We start from the raw sequence: 19,564 nt of genomic DNA, 5'->3' as shown, positions 1-19,564 counted from the left end.
TCTTTTCGTCGAAACAAAAGTGGTGTGCGTTTATTGGTCGATACCAGTGGCAGTTGAAGAATTGGCCAATAAGAAACGACGTCGTTCTCGCAGGGAGAAATAATGCAGTCGTCAGGGGAGCAGCCTACTGACAGTAGGCTACTGTGATAATTGTATAGCAATTGACAGTGCAGTGGAAAATATCGTGCATGTAGGTGCGTGCCATTATTCGAACCAAAATTACAGTTTAATTTAAAATGTCATCGCCTACACAAGTGGTGAGCAATATTTTTTCTCATCGATTACCTCCCTCGCGTCAATCATATCAATTACCTCTGTTTCATTCACATGTTTTCATTATTACTTGCATTTCGATCACTTTTGCCTTTTCTTTTGTTCTTATAACAAAGAAGTCGAACGATTCTTTTTTTATTTTCGTTTGATCGGAACGAAAAACGCGAAGAACTAGCTTACTGTCAAACAGCTGTTTTCTTTGTTTTGAATGACTGCTGTCTTTCTTTCTTTTTTTGTGTTGTACACTCGTTACTGACTTTCCTTTTTGTTTACGGAGTATCAATAACTAATGTTGGTAGTATTGTCAGTCACGTTTTTACGTGTCTATTGTCACGATTGCGAACGACCGAACGAAAAAATAATTTGTTTCGTTTTTTTTAGTTTTGTTCTGACACACGTTATTACTTTAGTTCGCTGCAACCGTTAGAATTACACTTTCTTCGTACAAATAGAATTGTACATATTCTTTGACGAACAATTTATCGATTGTTGCCAGTATAAATTACGTTAACTCTGGTTTAATTGACATAATAATTGAATGTCATTGAATACTCTTCACTGTCTTGGCTGAGTTGTTGCAATCTTCTAATGATCGTTTAATTGACCATTTAACACTATGTATATACAAACTGTGTGTTATCGAAATACGTTTTCTCTTAATGTAAGTAATAAAACCAGTCCTTGAGAATCGATTCATTTTAATAGAGTATTTCTTCTGAATTGTTGAACAATTTAAACTTCAACAAAAGTAAAACAATGCTTCAAAACTTTTTCATATGTACTATATCTGGTTGAAATTGTATATCATCGATAGTATTTATAAAGACTCAGTGGATTATACAATGTATACATTCTAATTCCAAATGTTTGCATACAAAAACAATTACATATATGTGTGAATACTTCCTCAATCAGTTAAGTATCTTTCATAGGTTTGAAACAAAGCAATATTATGATTTTACAAGAATAAAAACCAATGATTAATAAACCATTGTTTGTAATCATACTGTGGTAATACAATTTCATACTATCTTATCTTTTGTATTTGTTTATACAAGAATAGGAAATAATGATTGATAAACCATCCTGTTTTCTCACACTGTGATAATACAATTTCCTACTATCTTATCTTTTGTATTTATTTTTCTCTTCCTTTAAATTACTGTCCTTTATGCACTTATCAAGATAAACATTCTGAAAATCGATCGATCGTTTTGTTCTATAAAATTATTGGTAAAATGTATATTTTCGTAATAACGAAAATGAACGAAAGAATAGCAGTTTTCAAATGTTTATTATGTTAGGTACATAAATGCAAATGTATATAATGCAAAATAACATTCATGATAATTCATATATGTTCATTAAAATAATTGATTTCACCTGTACCAGTGCCTACACTGACCTTTGCCTAACAAAATTGTTTTTTCTCCAATCACTTTTTTTACTGAGACATTCTTAGTTATCGGAAATGAAAATTTCGAGAAAGTCATCAGCGAACACTCGTATTTATATTAACACGTCGTGTTAATTGTTTATAATTTCACAAGTATTAGGTAGTAGTATTCGTTTGTCGTAAGTTTAAAGCGTCGGTCACCGGTGACCGACATGGCAGACCAACGCGTTGAACATTGCGTTATATCGTTAAATAAAATTCGACCGTACGCGAAACGTTCACTGTCTCGGTGAAGAAAGTGTAAAAAGTCGCATTAAGCAACCCTAACTCGATTCCAATTTCTCGTTTTGTCTGTTGCAGTTAAAAAGTGTCGGCCCAAAGCTAGTCCCGTTCTTTAAAACCGTGTCTGTGTATTTTATATTATTGGCCGAGCAACCGTCACTACTGACGGCGTGTTTCAAGTGTTTGCCAATTATAAGTCTTATCGTCTTTGTTCTCCTACACGGAATTAGTTTATCGCAGGAGTAAGTGCGACAGAATTTTGCATGCGCCGATCCTTTCGTTCTTCGCCTTTCTTTCGCATTTCTCGACTAACAAAGCACGCGTCATTCAGTTCGTAATACACAATTAAAATAAAAAAAAATCATACGCTTCTGTACGTGTTTAACAGATAATGAGAATAATTACCGATTTACGCCAAGTATGCGCAAATTTTGGTTCACGTGTCTACTAATAATAACAAAAAAAAAAAAAAATTTGTCTAACGCCAACTCTCGACGGCTTTTGCATCTTTCTTTTTTTTTTTCGTCCGACACGTACGGCGCAGCACGAGCTGCTGCATCTGCGTTGCAAATGACACCTTTAACGAGCAAACGATCAGCGGAGCGGAAGAAACGAGTTAATCGAGCCTGTGTTACATTTCCGTAACTACTTGTAGGTGCTAGCCAGCCATTATCATGTTGACCTCGCTTACACGCTTATTTTCAGGTCGCTTTTTTTTTATTTTTTCTAATCGGCAACGCACGTTTCGAAGACCCTCTCCCCTACCCCTACCCCCCTTCCCCCTCCAGTGCTCAATCTTTAACGATCTCCACGTTCCACAGATCGCGTGAAATTCTATTGTAATAGCAGTTTGTGCCTTCGAGCAAGTTTCGTTGGATTGAGAAGAGGATCGATTCGTTACGAGGCAAAGTGTTACACATACACACACACTCTCTCTCTTTCTCGGTTGGCCTTGTGACGTTTCCCAGCGATTGCTCTCGTTTCGTTATGTTCCGACCAACCGGAATAACGTTGAACGGTCGTGTTCGACGATGTTTTTATTATCTAAAAAAAAAAAAAAAAAAAACAAATGAAAGATTTTGAAAGTTGAGACTTGTTCAAAAAATGTAGCGATCGAAAAAGTCACCTGAAAATGTAAGTGTAAGCTAGATTTCTTCTTCACCGCTTCTGTGCTCCTGTCGTTTTAGGTCTCGTGGTCAAAGTTGGGCATTTATACGGGGTATATTCAACTACACGAGACAACGAAAACAACGAACAAAGTTTATGTAAACATGTACCCTCTGCTCGGCCTTGTTCCGAAATTACGGCCATTTTTGTACTCCAACGACTCTTAATCGCTGAGCTATTGTGACTGGTTCTATTAAAATGTTTGTATACGATGTTCGATAACTCGTTGTTTTCCTGAATGAGAGTTTACCAATTCAATCGCGTACGATTATTGGAAAAAATTCCATTATGTATGCGTCACGTGTAGTTTGTCGAACGATTTTCTAACTAGTCGAGATACGTATATCGTGCAGGATAAATTGTCTGACCTTATCTGTCCCCATAAGTAAATCCATTGACTTTTTATTCTTAGGGCCAGTTAAAAACATTTGTTTTTTTTTTTAATACTAACTGCCGGTATTGAAATATTTCGGAAATATAATAAAATATTAGATAAAGTAAAGTGCAGTTGTTTACTACAAATTCGAAATTGTTGGTAGCTTTCTTTATACAGCGTGTTCGGCCATCCCTGGGAAAAATTTTAATGGGAGATTCTAGAGGCCAAAATAAGACGAAAATCAAGAATACTAATTTGTTGATTGAGGCTTCGTTAAAAAGTTATTAACGTTTAAAGTTCCGCCCATACTGAATTTTTTTCTAGAAAGTGGGTGGGATTTCGGGGGTAGGTCTATTCACCAAAAATTATTGCAATTGACCCCCGCACCCGAAAATAATTTTTCCAGAACGATTTGAAATTTTTTAATTTTGTCGACAACTTTCATACCTTCTCGAATTTTTTTCTCGAAAATGCGTAGGATTTCGGGGGTATGTCTATTCACCAAAAATGCTTGTAATTGACCCCTATAACTAAATATAATTTTTTTAGTATGATTTGAAATTTTTTAATTTCGTCTAAAAATTTCAGTACCTACTCGAATTTTTTTCTCGGAAGTGGGTAGGATTTCAGGGGTATGTATAATGACCAAAAATGCTTGTAATTAACCCCTGTTACTAAATATAATTTTTTCAGAATGATTTGAAATTTTTTAATTTTATTTTTTAACTTTTTTACGAAGCCTCCCATTAAAACTTTAATACCGACAATTAGTATTGAGTAAACAAATGTTTTTAAGTGGCCCAAAGAATAAAAAGTTGGTGGATTTACTTCTGGGGAATGATAAGATCAGAAAATTTGTTCTGCACAATATACGGCATCTCTGCCTGTTAGAAAATCGTTAAGGAACACGTGATGCATATTTAATGGAATTTCTTCCAATAATTCATACAATTGGCTTGGTGATCTCCCACTAAAGAAAACAATGAGTTATCGAACATCGGAACTAACTATAATAGCTCGGTTGGTGATTAAGAATCATCGAAGTACAAAAATGGCTATAACTCGGGAACAAGGTCAAATAGGGCACGTGATTATATGAACTTTTCTCGATGTTTTTGTGTCATCAATCGATCGCTAAAGTGAGTTCCAGATACTAGGATACGCCCGTTATAGCGAAAGTTTTATTTAAATAATCGGTATTTATTATTTTAAATAATTAGCCCGATTCTGTGCAACACGACGAGAATTATGCCCTTCGAAGCGGTATCGGTAATTTTTCGGAAAATGCTCGTTACACGTAGAATCATACCTTGATCCTAGATATTTATATTTCACAATTAAAAATATAATATTTTAAATCGCGACAAATGAATCCATAAAATCGTTTATCAGAGCTGATGCTTGATTGGATATTCTTAACCCATTTGTATTGATACGCCATACTGTTGCGGTTCGCTGTTATTTCATTCCAAGACTGGGGCATTATCCAAATAAATTATTTGAAAAATAATCGTATATTTGGCTACATTTTAGTTGAAATAACTACGAGTTAACTTATTTTAACGATCAAATAATTTTTCAAATGATATTTCGTTATTTGGATTTTGAATCTATTTAATTCTGTGTCGACTGCGTCAACATGTAAATTTCCATATACTGTCTCTCGTGTAGAAATACAAGTTCAGAACATATATTGAAGCATAAATATATAAAAACTGAGTAAACACAATTAGGTGATTTCCTTTACGAAAACAAATGAAGCAATAACATCTAATAAATATGATGTGAAGTGCAGCTAAAACTAGATTGCAACTGGAACAAGAAATAATAAACTATTAATTCGTTGATTGTCGGGACTTTTTACCGATGACATACAAAAATGAATTCATAAGATAAAATGTTAACACATTACCGACAGGAAACGAGAATTCTCGTTTTATAGAAATGTACGTTATCGACGGGATCCAATAATACAAGAAAAAAAAATTCTAATATTATCCACATATAACTCTTAAAAATTTCAATGAAATACATTAATTACAAAAATACTAATCTCATTTTTAGTATACACACGTTGAAGGAATTCTATATCATTAAAATCGCCCGTCGTATAGGAAAGTTTTAATAAAAATAAATATCACGACAAATGTTAGATTAAATAGTTTTCAACCGTCAATGAGTACAATTTAAGTGAAGTAATTGATCAAATTATTTAGAAATAATTTATTTAAATTAAACGCAAAATAAAGTCAATTTTCTATATTATTTGTGTAATAAAAATAATAAAGTATGTAGAATAATATGATTATTTATTATCTTATTTCATATAAAATGTGCCCGGACCTGTTTCATTCAATATAATCACGATAGTCGTTTCAGTTATATTAAACTACTCGGCAATTAAGGAGCCATTATTTTCCAAACAATCTAAAAATAAATACCAAGCAGATCGATGTACTTTTGAAACAACATTATTTGAAATATCGTTACATATAACATGTTATCTTATTTCATGAAATAACTAAATACTCTTGGAAGTAATCAGACACTAAAGTTACGAATATCTCAAATAATAATATCTTAGATTGAGGTATAATATTTCTGTTCCTCTAAATTAAAAAAAAAAAAATAATATCGAATGTAAGACGCGAAGGATGTTCCTATTCAGGATACATTTCTGCGTATAAATGCTTCCCTACACTGCATTTTTGTATCATTCACTGTAATTATGATCATATCTACTTCCTCAACGTTTATGAATCCCATTTTCCTTATTATGATAAGTAATTGTAATTCCTGGTTAAGTAATATTAACGGAATGTACGTCACTTTATGAATAGAGCCAATTTTGATTCGACAAATTGTAACTGTTGAACTAATAATCGGATGAGAATGAAATTTTCTACGCTTAGATTGAAAACTATGAATTATATGAATGAAATGTATCCTTATCTGCTCTCTCTACAGATCAATTTTTAACCCCCTGGTAACCGTGCCTGGGTCAGTATAGACCTAAGTCTATCATTTTTTCTATTTTTAAATTAAGTCACTAAAATATTATATTTTTAATAACGCAAATAAATACAATATTTGAATAGAACAACAGAAATACAAAAAAAGATACAATGTTCAAAGAAAAACAAAAAACAATATACAGGGTGTTCGGCCACCCCTGGGAAAAATTTTAATGGGAGATTCTAGAAGCCAAAATAAGACAAAAATCAAGAATATCAATTTCTTGATTGAGGCTTCGTTAAAAAGTTATTAAAAAATTAAATTAAAATTTTTCAAATCGTTCTAAAAAAATTATTTTTAGCTAGGGGAGTCAAATACAATCATTTTTGGTGAATAGACATACCCTCGAAATCCTACGCAGTTTCGAGAAAAAAATTCAGTAGCTGGACGAATTTTTCGGTGAAAAACAAATTTTTTCAAATCGTTCTAAAAAAATTATTTTTAGCTAGAGGGGTTAAATACAATTATTTTTGGTGAATAGACATACCCTCGAAATCCTACACAGGTTCGAGAAAAAAATTCAGTAGTGGCAGAAGTTTAAACGTTAATAACTTTTTAATGGAGCCTCCATCAACAAATTGGTATTCTTGATTTTCGCCTTATTTTAGCCTCTAGAATCTTCTATTAAAATTTTTCCCAGGGGTAGCCGAACACCCTGTATAATAAATAAGTTTTTGATGTCGAATATTCTTTGCATACGTATCTTCTAATTATTTTCAAATAACATCGTAAGAAATAAAAGTGAAGTGTAATTTTTCATTTTTGTTTCAAATAAAATGTGGCCAGATTCGATACCCCGGGTACACACAATTATCTGTGTTAGACTTCCATTAATTTGGTTACCCTATACTAATTTTAAGCAGTATGGAAAAGAAATTAGTAACAATCTATAGAAGTGACAGTGTATTGCAACAGTATGTTGTGCGAGTTTCAAGGGGTTCGATGAAAACTGAATTACTTCTATCGCCGTAAAAGGGCCTCAGAATCATAGTAGTATTCGTAAAAAAAAATATCAATCATGCTCAAAAACATGGTTTTCTCCGTACATGTTGTGTACTCGATATTCAATACATTATACGACTCACAGCACTTTCGGATAGTCTTGTTCCGCCATCGAAAGCATTGTCTATTCTTATCGCGAGACCGTTAACAAAAAAACAGATGCACGTACGAAATCGTCTATACTCTTTTCAGATACGCATTTTCCAGACGAATACTGACAGGGCTAATATTCAGTTGTATGGGCGATGCATTACTGGTGTGGCCCAGTTGTTTCACGCCTGGAATGTGTATGTTTGCCCTCGCCCAGATAATGTACATCAGCGCATTTGGTTTTATACCACTTAACATAATGCTAGGTACAATTCTATACGCTATGTGTTCGCTAGGTGAGATTTTTACGAGCAAATATCATCTTTACCCTTGTAAGGTCACCAATAAGTTCTCAGACACAGGTCCGTTCCTGACGCGAGTGTAAAAGATGCCGTTTATTATATGTAACATTTTTATTAATAAGAATAACGAAACGAAATTAATTTTGTATGTAATCTTGGTAATACTATTTGTATACAAAAATAATTTATCTAAAAAAAATAGTTTATTTTTGTATATGATCCGAAATAGCTGTGATATAAAGCTATATTTATCAACTGTCCATAATTATTACTAACATTATATAATTGGTCAGTTCTAATTTTATATACATGTATAAATATTATATAAAATATGTTCACGTAGTATTTATCAATAAGGGTTTCATTGCTGAATTAATATACAGGGTGTTAGGCCACCCCTGGGAAAAATTTTAATAGAAGATTCTAGAGGCTAAAATAAGACGAAAATCAAGAATACTAATTTGTTGGTGGAGGCTTCGTTAAAACGTTAACGTTTAAAGTTCCGCCAGTACTGAATTTTTTTCTCGAAAGTGGGTAGGATTTCAGGAGTATGTCTATTCACCAAAAATACGTATAATTGACCCCTGTAACTAAATGTAATTTTTTTTAGTATAATTTGAAATTTTTTAATTTAATTTTTTATTAACTTTTTAACGAAGCCTCAGTCAAGAAATTGATATTCTGGATTTTCGTCTTATTTTGGCCTCTAGAATCTCCCATTAAAATTTTTCCCAGGAGTGGCCGGACACCCTGTATAGATATAAAAGAAAACACTACATCCCTTATTGAATAATATTAAATTAATAAGAACGGCGATATTATCTTTGCATCTGGGCAATCAACAACTCAGCAACGGTCCTGCTCAAGTATTGTGTTTAATAATGTATTAAATAACTATGCAATTAATTAAAGTTTCAATTAGTCAGAGAATTTATTAATTACTTTTAAAAACCAGGTAAGTTAATTTCAATATAACTTCGTATTTTAGTCATATATACCTTGATGCCTGGTTTGAACGGTATCCTGGTCATCGGAGTTCCAGTTTACACTGTACTATTGACTACCATGGCATGGAGAGCAATTTCAAGAGTTCAATTTTATAGGGTATGCAGAATATTAAAAGAAAAAACTATTTCTTTCGCTCGTACAGTGTTTGTCAATCTCTGAAAAAATCAACCATGCATAAAAACCAAGTCATTTAATTGTTTCTCAAACCTTGTTTCGTTTATTTCTTAGGCGACCACGGAACTTTTTTCCACGTAAATGACGCAATGGAGTCTTTAATCGACATCAGCAGGAAAAACCATTTGCTGAAAGTTTTTTTGGCAAATATATTAATATTAATTGCGTCTATTATTTAAATGATGGATTAATTAACATCATTTATTAGAAGAGATAATATTAGAAACATTATATAACAGAAATATTTATAAAAACAGACATATCTACTTAATTCTCTAAGAAATATCATTTACAATTTTGCTTGTTCAACACGAATCTTAAATTTCAGTCAATGGAAAACGTTACCTAAAATGGTTCAAGTTCCTAATGAACTTCGTACGGTCGCCTAAGAATTAAAATACATAAGTAATAGCAGAAACAGATGGAGCATTTTATTAAGTGTAAATATGACCTACTAATTTTATTAAGGAGGTAAAAAGACCACGTATTCCGCAGGAAAAGGTCAGTTTGTTCCCGTCATGTGCGAATATCATGTCTTCGATCTTGCACAATATTGAACAGATTTAAAAAATAAAATAAATTATACGGTGTAATGTGATAAATAAGTAACAAACAAATTTAGAGTAACTATTGTAGAACCGTTCACAAATTACGTCCCGTTTATATTCATGTTTTGATTCAGGGAAGAGGGGGTACATTCGAACATAACAACAAGACAAGGAGTGGACCAAAATTAGTCGAGTTTAGCATGATGTAATTTATGACCGGCTCCTGTCGGTCCAAAACCATATTAACCTTTTGCGGACGATCACTACATACAAGGTGTTCGGCCACCCCTGAGAAAAATTTTAATAGAGGATTTTAGAAGCCAAAATAAGACGAAAATCAAGAATACCAATTTGTTGATGGAGGCTTCGTTAAAAAGTTATTAACAATTAAATTCAAAAATTTCAAATCGTTATGGAAAAATTATTTTCGGTTGCGGGGGTCAATTACAATCATTTTTGGTGAATAGACATACTTCCGAAATCCTACCCACTTTCGAGAAAAAAATTCGAGTAAGTGCTAAAAGTTTTGAGTGAAAAAAAAGACTTTCTAATCGTCTTGAAAAAATTATTTTTAGTTGCAGAGGTCAATTGCAAGCATTTTTGGTCAACAGACATACCCCCGAAATCCTACTCAGTTTCGAGAAAAAAATTTCTTACCGAAAATATAATTTCTGGCCAGAAATGTCTGCCCGAATTTTCATGCGAATCTTTAAAATGTCATAACTTCTGAACGGATTGGACGATTGTAATGTTTAAAAAAGCAAATTACGCGTATTTTGGTGGAGAATATGTACAAATCGCAAAAATATTCGAAAAGTTGGTCCTTGACCCCGCAAAATGAAAAAAACCCCATAAAAATGGACCAATTTTCAAACAGCCATAACTCCTACAATTGTGAATATATTTCAATGAAACTTTTTTCTAAGGTAGAGCTCATGGGTACCTACAGAAAAGTATTAGACAACTTTTCTGTAGGGCGTTAAACAAAATTACTAAAAATGAAAAAGCAATTTTTAAGAAAAATCGACAGGTGGGGGGGGTAGGTGCCTAAATTTTTTGACGAAAAAAAAAATTTTTAATTAATTCTGAAAAAATTATTTTCGGTTGCGGGGGTCAATTACAATCATTTTTTATCAATAGACATACCCCCGAAATCTTGCGCATTTTCGAGAAAAAAATTCAGTACGGTCGGAACTTTAAACGTTAATAACTTTTTAACGAAGCCTCCATCGACAAATTGGTATTCTTGATTTTCGTCTTATTTTGATTCCTAGAATCTCCTATTAAAATTTTTCTCAGGGGTGGCCGAACACCCTGTATATATGTTGGCGTAAATCATCAATGTGGCTTATGATCCGCGAAAGGCTAAAGCGGATGTATCATTGAGAATCCGATCGTTCTCGCAAACGAGCTGAATATAAACTTTTGTACACGTTTTAAGATGAGACTAGAAAACGCTGGCACAGAAAGACAATAACAGTTCGATTTATTGCAATTGCTTGACGTTACGCGTAGTTAAATAAATTTAATTTATTCTTTACCAGGAATTATGGACATGGACTAAATTATGCAGCTGCATCGGGAGCATATGTTTCCTCATATCTGATACTTTGCTCGGGTTTCACTATTTCCACACTCCGTTACCTTACTCTCAGGTATAGTAATCAAAGTTGTATGTAAACTGCCAAAGCGAGTTCATCATTAATTAATTGGATTGACTTTCCAGGTCTCCATAATGCTGACATATTACGCGGCTCAATTGGGAATAGCATTGAGCGCGGTGGGCTCTAAAAATAATAACGTTAGCAATAATAGGAATGAAGCGGACCAAGTAAAGGGTTGAAAGGATTTAGTTTCCTATTCGCAGACTGTAAATAATAACTGAATGATCTGTTTTACACTGCTCAAAATGATTAGAGGATTATCTTATCCGAAGAATTAACAAAGTATTTAAATTAATAGAATTACCTTTACTGAGTATTAAATATTTCATTTCTATAGTATAAATTTGACAGATAATTTCTCTAATTGTTTTGCAGCTGTGTATCGCACTAGAGATTATATAGTTCGTCGTAGCATAATTATCGTAAGTAGTTACAATGCACTCGATCAAATGATTTATGGCAATGATAAAACTAAGATCATGACACTGCCACCTTACTGAGGCAAAAGTTTTTATGGAATTATTTGATGATTAATTGCATTGTGTATTCACTATAGAATACGGTCTTCGCGATTGTTTATAAAGTGCTTTTTTTATGTTTGACGACAGAGTCGAACAGAGGAAAGACATACCTTCGATGCTGTGAATTTTTAGAAATACTTTTATATTAGTATTCAATGGTAATTAAGATGTTTTGCAATCATAATGTTTTCAATTTCAACTGTCGTGTGCTTTACGAAGTTTATGAATTCAAAGGTCACGCGAGTGCGTATTCTCGCATTTATTTTTTAATCAGATTTTGTAGAAAATATTTTTTTGTTTTCGCGTTCTATCAAGATGGTTTCCAGTGGATCTATAAATGTGAATACATTTCATCGGTTCTTGATCAAAGATAAGTAACGTGACTTTTAAATTAGACTATTGACAGTAGTATTTTCGCTCATTCTTTAATTACAATAATAACGATGTTTGCAAACACATTCTACGCATATTTTGTGTATTAGAAGTACACACTACGAACCAAATCGTACTTTTTGTACAGTAGCAAAAGAAGTATAGAGTATAGAGTATATTACGAGTTAAAGTTGAATGTTAGTTAACTATGTATAGGTAGAATGACGTAAATTATAAAAACTTTACATGTTTGATGCTGTTTTCTCGTGTTACACAAAATTAAAAGAGGGAAGAACAGTTTTGAACATTTTATAAAGTCTTATAGTTCAATTTCTAAGACAAGTGACATTTATTTAGACTAGGTAGACTGTATTATTTTACTATTGCATTTATCAGTAATTGTATAGGTATTAGAAAATAGTGATGCATTTAATCTATTGTGTATCGTCATGAGATGCACGAAGTGAAACACTGACTCAAAGAATAAGAGTAATATTATTTTTTCAATAAAACTATTTTTTGTATTGATTCAAAGGAAACGAACGGTTTTCTTTTATAAAATCTATTTTGTATTTTAGAATCTAATAATCATAGTGATCGATTTATAAGTGACTATAGTACACGCGTAGCAAATCTCGATGACATATCATTTAAATGAATTAATCCTTTGAACTGCAAAAATAATCTGATTTCATTAGCATGAATAATTAAAAATAGAATAAACTTACGACACAAATAAAAGTATTAAAGTACGAATAGATTTTCTGAATAAATTCAGAACTCAGGATTTACTATTCTTCTTCTTCTTCTTTTTTTTTTTTTTTGTAATTAGAAACTCTATCGTACACATATTATCAACAAACATATTCGAAATATTTAAATACAATTCCCGTATACAAGTTTAGCATAATATTGAAATACATTTAGAATGCATGTATTTCGAAAATAAAACATTCAGAGATATGTGATACAAAACATTCTAGAATATACTCTTAAAATCTTTTTTTCTCGAATTATATAAAATTACTAGTCTTTAAAGAACTTCCAAAAAGATTATTCTTTAACCTTTTTCGGAACGAATGTCCACTATATCGAACGGTTGAAAGGGTTAAAAGTAATCTGTTAATGTAATATTTTTATATATAATTCGTTACAAAACACTGTAAGCAATGTGAAAGATGTTGAGAAATGAAAATCACATGTTTTGTAAATCTACATGACTGCCTTTTAAATTCCATGATCTGAGTCCTATATTAAATTGGAAGAAAGAATATGCAAATTTAAATTGTATTTTGTATATAATTAAAGTTTTACTATGTCAAACAAATAATGTTTTATTTAGTTTCTACTCCAAAAATTTCATAAAATAACAATTGTTACTGTAAAACTAAGGTTTCTGCGCCTCCTCGTCGAACAACAATACCATTTGATTGCTTGCTTTCCTCGGCATATTTTATCTTACATTTAAACAGCCTAGAACAATACAATTAAAAAGGAAAATACTCCGCTACTGTGGGTATTTTATATCCATCATATCGTCAAATTTGGATATTTTACTTACGACAAAATGTCATTCCACATCTGCGCTTGCTTTTCCTGTATTGTACTACTTTCCTTTAATTGTTCTTTTTCTAACGTCAAATTTTTTATTTTGGTTTCCTCCGACCGTATAGCAGCATTTAATTCCTCCTTGATATTTTTACCAGGATTAGAAATACTAGGGTCCTACATAATGCATTAACATTGTATCTAGCGTATGAAAAATTGTCTTTAAATAAATGCAATTACCGCTAAAATAAAATTTAACAAACCTCTGTATCACGTTTTATTTTCTCGTCGATAGTTTTCATTCTAATTACAAGTTTCTCTAATCTCTCCTTTTCTTTAATATCCTTGCATAATACATAATTAATAACATCAATACACAAATCCGTCACATAATTTACAACGAATTACAGTAGTGCCCACTTAAATGTCCGCGCTCGGGACTAACCGCGGACACTTAAGTGGGCACTACTGTATGTAATAAATAAATTAATAATGTACGTATAATATAGATAATTACCTTTTCCATTTTCACTTTCAAATTTTCTATCTCGGTTTGCAAATTATCAATCGACGCACTCATACTTGATTCTATATCACTATGAGCCTTTTCAGCTTTTTCGTGCTGCTGCTCAAATTCTCGCGATTTTCCTCGTAACGTTTGAACTTCTATAATATATTTCGATTACCACGAGTTTATTAATCGCGGTGTATTATTACTTCATACCATTTATCAACGGAACCAATTTCGCACGAAGAGAAGAAATATCTCGCGACAATTGAAGATTCGTGGAGGATGCATTTTCTTCGGTAAAATCATCATCCGGAATGTTTTCCTTTGTTGACTCTACTATTTGCTTCGTTTGGTTAAGCTAAATGACAAAATCTTATTGTCGAACTATAATTAACCCATTAACTGGGAATGACGAGACATATCACGAATATTTTAAGGCAGTCCGCGTAAACTTAAACTCGAGAATCATTTGATTGTTATCAACGTCATATTGCCACAATATCTTAAATTTATTTTCTCACTTGCATGTATTTGCATCGGAAAAGAGTTCTTAATAACGTCGAACGCGCCAATATATTTTGCGTATACACTTACTCGTGCGGCTCACATGCAACTAAAATTTTTGTTACCAAGAATTCCAGTTCAAGGTCCATAGAGCAATTGCAAAGTATTTATTAGTATTTAAATAATGGGGGGGGGGGGGGGGGGGGGGGAATCAAGAGATTTAGCATAAAATAGAATCTCTAATTTTTACGGAAATAAATATTTTGAAGCAAGATTTTTATATATTTTTTCAACGGATCTTTAAAATCCTTACGTAGTATTAACGTTAAAAATTTGATGCACAATGCAATAAAAAATCTTTCAATAATCATTTGAGGTCGGAAAGGTTTATAACTTTTTGTTATGTAATCCATTAGAAATTTAATATACTAACGTACTAATATTTTTTTTTTTTGTTTAAATACCTGATTTTCCAAAATGGCCGTTGTTCGATAAAGGACACTATTTTCTGCGTTGAGCCACGCCAACTCGCCTTTACAGTGCTTATAAAGCGTACTCCTAGTTTTTAAACGATTTATATATTTCTTCAATTCATCTCCTTTCGGTGCCATATCTCCCAGTGCCATTTTAGATAGCTCGCGTTTTTCTTCCAATTTCGTTTGTAATTCTTGCAAAGAGTTCTCAGTTTTCTCTAATCGTTCCAGCGCATTTTTTTTAATGTTAGCTACAGCAGCTGCTTGTTGCCGAAACGGTTCCATTTTGTCTATACTGCTGTTTGAAATCTAGACGAATTTCATCGGATACAAATAGTGTGTATTAAAAAGGAATAATATGTTCTATTCAATTAAGATTCACCTTGAGCTCTACCAAATCTTGAATCTCCTTTGCTATGGCATCTAATTTGTTTCTTAAAAAAGTTATTTGCTCTGGACCTAAATATGAATACTGCTTTACCGCGGTCAAAGCTTTCATACGATTTTTCTTCGCGTTCAATTCTGCTGGCTGCTTTTCATTTGTAATTATACTCTGAACCGTGACTACTTCGGACAACTGTTGCAACAATGTTTGCGCTGTAACTTCGCTCTCGTCCCTTTTTAAAATTTCCAATTCTCGTTCCAATCTTTGGAGAGAAATCTAAAATATTAAGGTCTGATAAAATTACCGTGGCTTTGTATATATTCTTTATAGGACCGTTCGGTGCGAGTCTTTTAGAAGAATGTTTCTATATTAGAGACTCTAATAATATTCGAGTAATCATTCGATTGGTTACAAAATTATAGTTGATTATCACTGATCAATAGCGGTAAAGACATATCTCCAAATTACTAATATATTTGCAGGAGAGCATGAATTTACCTGTAATCGGGATATAAATTCTTTCTCCTGTTCTTCTTGCAACGCAAGATCACGTTCTTTATCTCTTTCTACGCGCAGTGCTCTTGCAGCGTCTAATAAATGAACCCCTGCTTCTGCCTTCACCTTCATTTTATCAATACGTATTATCACCGCCTACAAATATGATTAACACGAGCATTAAACACACACGCAACATATGATTCGCTTGTCTTCATATATCGATATCCTTTTTTACCTCTTTTTCTTTTTCCATAGTTTTCAGATCAGCGGTAAGTTCACTGGCGTTTTCAAAATTCTAAGTCCAATAAACGAACAGTAAATAAACTCAATGATGCATGAATAATTTGAACACTTGTTTTTTTTACCTTCTTCCCTATCTCCCTTTCCTTGTGAACGGCTTTGAACCGATCGATCAAAGCATTGTATTGTTCGTATAAAGAGGAAACCTCCGGATCGCTCAAATACTCGGCAGGAACCTCCACCTAATTGACGATAATGAACTCACTCGCTGTAAATGACTTTAAGAGGGGCACTAGGTCTGTATATAGAAATACCTTCACTAGGAAGCGAGATAAATAGGCTCTTTTTCGAACGGTGTCCACATGGGACAAAAGCCAAGTTAGGATAGGATGGATCGTTTCAAGATCACCTCGAACGAGGCCTTGCCTGTATAAATAAAATGAAATAAAAATTAATTAAAATTTATAACAATCGATATAACAAATTAAAATGAAAATCTGTTCTATTATTGCTACATAGAAAAAAAAATACCGAAAACTTGTAGGATCTGTTTGTGGTTGATAATTAAGTACACGAAGAGCGAACAGAATATTAATGGCAGTCTCTTCGGGGGTCTCGTTTTTCGCGTCGATATTAGTATCATTTTGATCCTGTATTTTGATTAACACGTCCCTCAATACCTGCAATAAACAATTGTAAATAAAAAGACCCCTGAACAAACCGATGTACGCCAACTCGGAAGTTAAAAAAAAAAAAATATCAATTAGAAACTGGTTTGCATACAACCAGAAAACAAGTTCAAGTTGTGATGAAGCGACGCTTACTTGTAACAATTCTTCCGGGCTCAAAGAATTGAAATAAATAATGTTGTAATTACGTCCTAACAATTTGTTCACTCCTGTTACGATGAACTTCATATTTTCCTTCATGATTGTTGTGCCACGATATGTTCTCTTCTTAAAAGTACACAACACAAACTGGAATGGAATAAGTATGCTGCCCCTATGTTATCACAATTGGTTCCCCTGACAACGGCGGCATGTGCGCGTTATAACGAGTTTCTGTTTAAAAAGTATATGCGTAACACACAAAAACCAAATATTTGTAATTTCTATGATGACCTTTTGGATAAAATTAGTTGCTAATTAAGCGAAGCACGCAGCTGGCTCTCTATCGAAGATCTTCGAAAGGTCATTTAATTTTCAACTCTGCGTAATTGTTGACATACCTTGAAGGTATGTTGGTATCGATTTTATCACAATCTGTACTTTGACTGTTTCAATGGATGTGCAACCTATTAATAACAAATAATGGCAAAACAATTTCTAATCGACGGGATATATCTAAATCGTACATTAAATTTTCATACGATAATTAAACGTTACAATATAAATTCTTAATGGAATTTTATACGTTTCACGTCTGAAAAAAAGGTCGTATCTGAATTATTATTCTAATGACTATTCCTAATGATCTAGAAAAAGTCTTGTAGGTCTTCGCTCGGGATGCTCCAATGCCTTTACGGCGAATGAAAAGCGCATAAAATTATAAATTTAGCTTTAAGAATAATCATTACCTTTATTAAAAGAAAGTTTCTGAAACATAAGATCATCATTAGCAGACAATTAGATCGCACTGCCTCGCTGGAATTTTAAATATATTCTTCAAAACTTAACGTACGATTTTCTCGTTATAAAATTGGAAGGTTTTCATAGATGCTCGGGCGTGAAAGGTTCATTCCATACGTGAAAATTGAGTTCTGCGTTTTTTCCCCGTTTAATAACATATTTCGTTACGCACTTTCGATATGAAGTCAGATTCGTTCCAGCGAACTAATTCTTTGATATAATATAACACAGCGATAGATTTAAATCTTGCGGGAATTCATATATTCATCAGCGGTGTGTATTTCTGAGCATAGTTTATTTCATAATACTATACTGAATCTTAATTTTACTATTTAACAAACCTCAACCCTAAACAGTGTCAGTTTTTCCTTTTTTTTTTTATATATATATATATTTTTTTAATAGATGCCGCTAGAACAACATTTCTATGCGCTTATGTGCGTTAACAGGTGAAAGAGAGTACACCGAAGTTATGTTGACAGAAAAATATTTACTGGAAAGTCGGCTCGAGCATGATTGAAATTGTGTTTGTGTTTTTCTCATCTCTGTTCTGCTGTTCTAGTTGTACATTATATATTATGGGCAACTCTTGTTAACTCTTACAATATCGTGTTATAAAAATGGCTTGTGAAGTCTTATAAAAGAACCATGCTAGTCATACTTGTGACGATGTTTAATAATCAGTCTAAAATTTGAACAATGTAGCAACATCGTGATAATCAAATACTGCATGAAAAATCATTTGAAGATTGCACTATATATAAATAGTATAATATATATGTATAATCTATATTTATCATATATATAAGTACCGTAATATTGGGTATTGGATGTTACATAAAAGATAGAATTTAAATGGGCTGGATATATAAAAACTTAAATAAAAAAAAAAAAAAAAAAATTAAAAAAATAACGAAAAGGACAAATAAGAATAGGTTTTTCTAAGGGTGTATATCGCCTTATGATAATACATTTGCAAAGTTCTGTGCACAATATAAAAAACTGCAAAATTATGATAATGACTTGACTGGATACTATGCGACATCGTGTTTAGCATAGTTTGAATTTTAAATAGAGTTATTATGCTCGAATACACGATATCACGATGCATCGATAATATTAACCTTCCTTTAGACTCCAATCCTTGAACTTGTAAGAATGTCAGAAGTCAAACGAATTAGAGAGTCGACGAATCTGCTGCACAGCATCACAGAATGAAAGGACAATTTACAAATTACATAAAATAATGATTGCAGGCAATCAATCGGTTTGGTTTACATTCATTATTGACGACTATTAAATATAACTTCCGCAAGCATAGTAAGATAATAAAAATCATATATGAATTTTTATGAAAATTACATACTTAGGTGCACTTACTGTTTGGACACTAAAAATTGATTAATTTAAAATCGCCAGTATTGAACTCAACCTCGCATCATTATATACCTAATATAAAACAAGAACACAACAAACTTTTTGGCATACACAATACATTTCACATGTAAGATTGTATGTCAAATTGGTTTTTCCCCCCTCTTCTCATTCAATTAATTAGCTCCCTACCCTTTTGCAGTTTTCTACATA

The 19,564-nt window shown here is 32.5% G+C and overlaps 2 protein-coding genes across 4 annotated transcripts; one reads left to right on the top strand and one right to left on the bottom strand.

Moving 5' to 3' along the window:
- Positions 1 to 13: 13 nt before the first annotated feature.
- LOC143351424 (lysoplasmalogenase TMEM86A) lies at positions 14 to 13,405 on the top strand. 2 transcript variants are annotated; one of them, XR_013081738.1, is made up of 7 exons: positions 14 to 257; positions 2,030 to 2,193; positions 7,704 to 7,897; positions 8,892 to 9,007; positions 11,178 to 11,288; positions 11,360 to 11,579; positions 11,673 to 13,405. XR_013081738.1 is itself a non-coding variant. In XM_076782899.1 (6 exons), exons 1-6 carry the CDS (start codon positions 237 to 239, stop codon positions 11,474 to 11,476), a joined length of 723 nt encoding a protein of 240 aa, XP_076639014.1. In that variant the 5' UTR covers positions 15 to 236; the 3' UTR covers positions 11,477 to 13,405. The 2 variants fall into 2 exon arrangements, 1 of the variants encoding a protein (XP_076639014.1); XM_076782899.1 differs by having other exon boundaries at positions 15 to 257; positions 11,360 to 13,405.
- On the bottom strand, positions 13,149 to 19,464 carry LOC143351414 (intraflagellar transport protein 81 homolog). Of its 2 annotated transcripts, XM_076782882.1 has the most exons (13): positions 17,174 to 19,464; positions 16,881 to 17,029; positions 16,664 to 16,775; positions 16,475 to 16,591; positions 16,345 to 16,404; positions 16,110 to 16,262; positions 15,609 to 15,887; positions 15,218 to 15,535; positions 14,463 to 14,607; positions 14,256 to 14,404; positions 14,002 to 14,082; positions 13,752 to 13,915; positions 13,149 to 13,663 (listed from the first exon to the last, which is right to left on the bottom strand). In XM_076782882.1, exons 1-13 carry the CDS (start codon positions 17,276 to 17,278, stop codon positions 13,567 to 13,569), a joined length of 1,929 nt encoding a protein of 642 aa, XP_076638997.1. In that variant the 5' UTR covers positions 17,279 to 19,464; the 3' UTR covers positions 13,149 to 13,566. The 2 variants fall into 2 exon arrangements, with proteins under 2 accessions (XP_076638997.1, XP_076638996.1); XM_076782881.1 differs by having other exon boundaries at positions 16,881 to 19,464.
- Between the last annotated feature and the right edge of the window lie 100 nt (positions 19,465 to 19,564).

The sequence above is a fragment of the Colletes latitarsis genome, chromosome 2 (assembly GCF_051014445.1).
Source record: "Colletes latitarsis isolate SP2378_abdomen chromosome 2, iyColLati1, whole genome shotgun sequence".
Lineage (NCBI taxonomy): Eukaryota > Metazoa > Arthropoda > Insecta > Hymenoptera > Colletidae > Colletes > Colletes latitarsis.
This window is presented reverse-complemented; position numbering and strand designations above follow the sequence as displayed.

Excerpts from the sequence above, each read along its gene's own strand:
- LOC143351424 (XM_076782899.1), top strand. The coding sequence starts at position 237 with ATGTCATCGCCTACACAAGTG. Across the intron at positions 2,194-7,703 it reads GGAATTAGTTTATCGCAGGA|ATACGCATTTTCCAGACGAA; the intron begins GTAAGTGCGACA and ends TACTCTTTTCAG. Across the intron at positions 11,289-11,359 it reads CTCCGTTACCTTACTCTCAG|GTCTCCATAATGCTGACATA; the intron begins GTATAGTAATCA and ends TTGACTTTCCAG.
- LOC143351414 (XM_076782881.1), bottom strand. The coding sequence starts at position 17,278 with ATGAAGGAAAATATGAAGTTCATCGTAACAGGAGTGAACAAATTGTTA. Across the intron at positions 15,888-16,109 it reads AATTTATATCCCGATTACAG|ATTTCTCTCCAAAGATTGGA; the intron begins GTAAATTCATGC and ends TTAATATTTTAG. Across the intron at positions 14,608-15,217 it reads CGGCCATTTTGGAAAATCAG|CTTAACCAAACGAAGCAAAT; the intron begins GTATTTAAACAA and ends TTTGTCATTTAG.